The 6,074-nt window shown below is 47.3% G+C and overlaps 1 protein-coding gene across 1 annotated transcript; it reads right to left on the bottom strand.

Annotated features, from left to right (window-relative positions):
* Nucleotides 1–651: 651 nt before the first annotated feature.
* On the bottom strand, nt 652–1,545 carry LOC138367538 (armadillo repeat-containing X-linked protein 4-like). Its single transcript, XM_069329227.1, has one exon. It carries the CDS (start codon nt 1,543–1,545, stop codon nt 652–654), a length of 894 nt encoding a protein of 297 aa, XP_069185328.1.
* Nucleotides 1,546–6,074: the final 4,529 nt, after the last annotated feature.

Raw genomic sequence — 6,074 nt, 5'->3', positions numbered from 1 at the left:
ATATGTGTTCCAAGGTTGCTCTAGTATATATATGTTCCAAGGTTGCTCTAGTATATATATGTTCCAAGGTTGCTCTAGTATATATATGTTTCAAGGTTGCTCTAGTATATATATGTTCCAAGGTTGCTCTAGTATATATGTGTTCCAAGGTTGCTCTAGTATCTGCCTTGTTTCTTGCAGGTCAACGTTCGATCCCCTGATGACCCCCAAGTGGTTGGGTCATTCCCAAGATCATGCCTTAATCCCAGGTCATTGTCCTCGTATCCCTTCCAAGTGCTATATACTCTTACTAGCTTACTCCTCATAACTACCTCACCCTGGTAGTTGGTGGCTGAGAGACGACGTAGAGGAAGACCAAGCTGAGGGTAGACTTTAACTGTAGATGAGGTTTGACTTGTAAGAGCTGTAGCTAATCGGTGATACATGATAAGGTCAATGAGTCGAAGATGAGAGCCATCCCTAAATCGTTTTCTTTCTTTGAGAGTTCACCTAACCCGGTTTCTTTCTTTATAAAGCCTAGACTCGTGCATATCTCAAGCTCAGCCTCTTCCTCTATAAATTCAGTCTACTCTTACCTTGGTATATCTGCATTAATGATATTGTTAATCAATTTTACTCTGATTATGTGTAGTTATATTTAGGACGTATGTTTCACGAGGGCAGCATGTGGGCGGTGAGTACTGCTGACGGCGTGGGTGCTGGAGGCAAGACTCCGGCGTAGCTGGTGCACAAACTCAGCTGCCCCGCGTCCTGCCCCCCGCCCCACGCCCTGAGACGCCATGAGACGCCACGACCCTCGCCATGAGACGCCACGAGCCTCGCCATGAGACGCCACGACCCTCGCCATGAGACGCCACGAGCCTCGCCATGAGACGCCACGACCCTCGCCCCACGCCATGAGACGCCACGACCCTCGCCCCACGCCATGAGACGCCACGACCCTCGCCCCCACGCCATGAAACGCCACGAGCCTCGCCCCCACGCCATGAGACGCCACGAGCCTCGCCCCACGCCATGAGACGCCACGAGCCTCGCCCCACGCCATGAGACGCCACGAGCCTCGCCCCCACGCCATGAGACGCCACGAGCCTCGCCCCACGCCATGAGACGCCACGAGCCTCGCCCCACGCCATGAGACGCCACGAGCCTCGCCCCCACGCCATGAGACGCCACGAGCCTCGCCCCACGCCATGAGACGCCACGAGCCTCGCCCCACGCCATGAGACGCCACGACCCTCGCCCCCACGCCATGAGACGCCACGACCCTCGCCCCCACGCCATGAGACGCCACGACCCTCGCCCCCACGCCATGAGACGCCACGACCCTCGCCCCCACGCCATGAGACGCCACGACCCTCGCCCCCACGCCATGAGACGCCACGACCCTCGCCCCCACGCTATGAGACGCCACGACCCTCGCCCCACGCCATGAGACGCCACGACCCTCGCCCCCACGCCATGAGACGCCACGACCCTCGCCCCCACGCCATGAGACGCCACGACCCTCGCCCCACGCCATGAGACGCCACGAGCCTCATCCCACATCAAGTGTCGCAATAGGAACCCCGCCCCACGTCAAGTGATGTCACGAGGCCCGACCCACGCCAAACCTCTCGCCAGGACCCCGCCCCATGCTGTGTTGAACCTGGCCGGGGTCGCCATGATCCACATGCTCCACCATGTGATAAACGAACCTCGCCTCATAACGGCACATAGTGACACTCCCATAGTAACACTCGTATAGTGACGCATTGCTCTCTAAGACCATCCAAGAGGTAACTAGTCCAACATTTTCAACTCTTGATCAATGGCCGACCAAAACCCAGAGATTTGTTTCCTTTAACTTGTCCGTCAAAATGAATAACTAGGTCCGTGATCCAGCCAAGGACACAAGGACGGGTGCATGGAGAGGTGCTCCTCACACCTCAGTGTCCTGGCGTTACCTCCCCGAGGTGCTTGGGGTCAAGACAACACACACCCACTACACCTACACCGTAAACAATGCACTTCAACATGTCACTGAATGATCTGACTGACTCAGTCACCTAGCCCGAGGCCTAATTCCCAGTGTAGCATATCTTCACAGTGTATATAGAACTGTCAATGTGTGAACTCTCAGTATATATGCACACTGAGACTTGACTTTAGTCTACATTGTTTAATACGTAATACGGAGTATTAAAATAGCAAAAATGATGTGCTCAGCATACATCTTGAGGTTATATCTTGAGATGATTTCGGGGCTTTAGTGTCCCCGCGGCCCGGTCCTCGACCAGGCCTCCACCCCCCAGGAAGCAGCCCGTGACAGCTGACTAACACCCAGGTACCTATTTTACTGCTAGGTAACAGGGGCATAGGGTGAAAGAAACTCTGCCCAATGTTTCTCGCCGGCGCCTGGGATCGAACCCAGGACCACAGGATCACAAGTCCAGCGTGCTGTCCGTTATACATAGGGTCTCTGGAAGACTATCATCCACCAGTTTTAATCCTGCATAATGACAAATCTATCTTATTACTTCACTCAGAATGTTCAGTAATATATTAATTGTTTGTGATGTGTCTATATATGTATATGAACACGATGTACTGACCGGGGTGAGAATAGCTTGAGCTACCTCATCCCTTTGTGTGTATTTATACCTCAATAAACATTTTAATTTCAATGTCAATCTTATTCCTAAGAATAAAATATCTGAAATCCTTGTACTGTATCCACGTCTCGCTTCTAGTAGATAATTTATATTATGAGACTAATTAATAGAGTGTGTAGTGTGAAGACTAATTATAATAAACAACAGCTCTTCTGTAATCGTGTAATATCCACACATATAAAATAGCTAGTGTGTTAGCAAAACATATGATGTTAATGTATAATAATTTACTGTAAATACATAATGTTGTAATGAAAAAATGTTTGTAACTAGCTGACATTATAGTTATAAGTTGTGCAGGTTATGTGTATTTGTTAATGTAAAAATCTCCGATGAGGTCTGAGATTCTTAAGACCGTTTGCCCCCTTTGTAATCTTTTTTGCGCTACCGCTCGCAGGAGGAGTATGGAGTGCACAATATACAAGACACACCCGGTGGCAACAATTGATCATATACAACACTCTCCTTGACCGACTCACCTCAGCGTCCAGCTTCACCACATCAGCAGCTTACCTCGTTGTAATGTTTTAAAAAAATTTATATTGTATTTATATATACAAGAGTTCTTACATTCTTGTACAGCCACTAGCACATGTAGCGTTTCGGGCAGGTCCTTAATTCCAATTTTCCCCGGAATACGACCAGCCAAGTCGTTTAACAACCAGGTACCCATTCACTGCTGGGTGAACAGAGGCTACAGCTAAGGGCTGGCGCCTAGTCAATCCTCCCTGGCCAGGATATGAACCCAGGCCAAATCGCTCGCGAAGCTCCGTTCCAGTGTTTTACCACTGCGCCACGGGGGTTGGAGAGAATATATGAGATTATATATTATATATGAGAATATATAAATGGTTGTTGTTAATACTATCTTTCATTATCCTCTCAGTTTGTCTCTCACATAGAGTTAGGATACAATTCTCAGGCCCACTACACTAATTATAATAATAATAATAATAATAATAATAATAATAATAATAATAATTTTTATTTAGGTAAAGGTACATACATAAAGAGATTTTACAAAGTTTGTTGGCTTTATAGATAGAGCTAGTACATACAATGCCTAAAGCCACTATTACGCAAAGCGTTTCGGGCAGGAAAAAACACTACTGACTAAAGCTTAAAACTAATGGGTAAAAAGAAAAAAATGCGTTGAGTACAAATAAAAATAGAGGTAAAAGAGGGGGGAACATTGTTGAGAAAACAGCACAAATACAATTACAAATTATTACAGAAAATTACATTCAAACAGCGTTGATTTGAAAAAAAAAAAAAAAAAAAAACATACATGGGTTGACAATAGAGGGGTAAGGTAGGTTACAGGGAATTTATTAGGTATAGCTTCGATTTTAACTTTTAACTTTTTTTAACTTTTAACAAACTATTACAAATTACCTGAAGACTAACTAAATCAATTAGTACACTATTCATCAAGGTCTAAAATCTGTCAGATTTAGAGCCATTGAATGAGAATATCTACTGGGTCTGTGAGGCGACGCGACCCAGCGACCAAGGCCTTGCCCAGCCGCTCACTTTACTATCCTAAACCCATACGCTGATCCCTTCCCAGGGCTGTATAGTCATAGTGGCTTGGCGCTTTCTCCTGATAGATCCCTTACCCAACCACTTGGGTTGGAAGGTAGAGCGACGGTCTCGCTTCATGCAGGTCGGCGTTCAATCCTCTACCATCCTCAAGTGGTTGGGCACCATTCCTTTCCCCCCTCGTCTCATCCCAAATCTTTATCCTGACCCGTTCCCAGTGCTATATAGTCGTAAAGACTTGGCGCTTTCCCCCTGATAGTTCCCTTCCCTGATAGTTTCCTTGATCCCTTCCCAGCGCTATATAGTCATAGTGGCTTGGCGCTTTACCCACGCAGTTACAGCCCCGCTCCTGTGCCAGGTAAGTCCTTACTGGCTCAGCATAGCCCATGCTGCTTGGAACTTTTTTTTCCCAGTAGCTGAATCTTAAACAACAACAACAAAACGCTTTCCCCCCCCTGATAATTCCATTCACTTCTTGCACTGTACCAGCGCTGACGTGATAAAAGTCATACAACCGGAGTCCTGCTGAAATCACAGGAACCCCTGGAGTCCCTTCCTGAAGCCAGTCCAGGTGTTGCGTACCCCCACTTCTCGGTGTATGTTACCAAAGAGTTTACTTACGACCTGTAAAGAGTACAGGACTAAAGTAAACTCAGTATTTAAGTATACTTGCTGGCATGTCAGTAAACCATAGAGATGTCTCTAATAACCCTCCAGAGGCTAATAGGTTTAACCCCAACACCAAACTATTACAAATAACTATAGAATTAAACGCAGCTCAAATTTTCAACGACCAATGATGATGGTCGCTAGTTAGCGACGTGTGAAAAAAAGGATATCAGTAATATCAACATATAATTCTGTTTACTCCAAACCAGGTGAAAGTGGAACAAGTGTAGTGCTGGCAATACATTTAGAGGTGTATGTACCAGGCTCTTGCTGGCGTGGGGACACACAGCTCTAACTTCAGGAGACTCACACACACACACACTCCTCCAAGACAAGAGACCAGAAGAACCAGGAACATAATTTGGTAAGGCTGGCATAAGCAGGTCTACAATGACAACAATCAACGAAATCAGAATAACTCTTCTGTCCTCTGAAAAAAAAGACTTTCTGTAATCAACCATGAAATTCTACCTCATTATGCTTATACTAATCATCAAAGGAAAGAGACTTAAATAAGTCTGAGAGCCACTTACTGCCCCCCCCCCACCCCTCTCCTCCCTTCCCCCTCTCCCCCCCCCAAAAAAAAAAAATGCAGTGCGTCCATCAGTAATGTGGGCTTCATGACGCTAATATGAACCAATGAAGTAAGTAATTATCAGGAGAAAACGCTAAACAGGTATAAGAATATAACACTGGTGAGGTATATGAGGACAAGGAAGTGAGGACAAGGAGCTAAGGACAAGGGGCCTCGTAGCCTGGTGGATAGCGCGCAGGACTCGTAATTCTGTGGCGCGGGTTCGATTCCCGCACGAGGCAGAAACAAATGGGCAAAGTTTCTTTCACCCTAAATGCCCCTGTTACCTAGCAGTAAATAGGTACCTGGGAGTTAGTCAGCTGTCACGGGCTGCTTCCTGGGGGTGGAGGCCTGGTCGAGGACCGGGCCGCGGGGACACTAAAGCCCCGAAATCATCTCAAGATAACCTCAAGATAACAAGGAGCTGAGGACTGGAGACAGGCCCAGGGTCCAACCAGTGCTCTGGGGACCTTCGACCTCCGCCTACTTCCTGTCCTCGTCGAGGCCACTAGGGTTAGCGGCTCTCAGGTAAATCAGGTAAAATCAGATAAACCACTTAAACTATCAGGGGATCGAACGCCCACCCTGCAAGATGCAAGACCGCCCTTCTTTCAACGGACCAGTCCAACTGGATTGAC

Source organism: Procambarus clarkii, chromosome 22 (genome assembly GCF_040958095.1).
Source record: "Procambarus clarkii isolate CNS0578487 chromosome 22, FALCON_Pclarkii_2.0, whole genome shotgun sequence".
Lineage (NCBI taxonomy): Eukaryota > Metazoa > Arthropoda > Malacostraca > Decapoda > Cambaridae > Procambarus > Procambarus clarkii.
This window is presented reverse-complemented; position numbering and strand designations above follow the sequence as displayed.

Bases quoted from the DNA above. Each gene is read 5' to 3' on its own strand.
- LOC138367538 (XM_069329227.1), bottom strand. From the start codon at position 1,545: ATGTGGGATGAGGCTCGTGGCGTCTCATGGCGTGGGGCGAGGGTCGTG.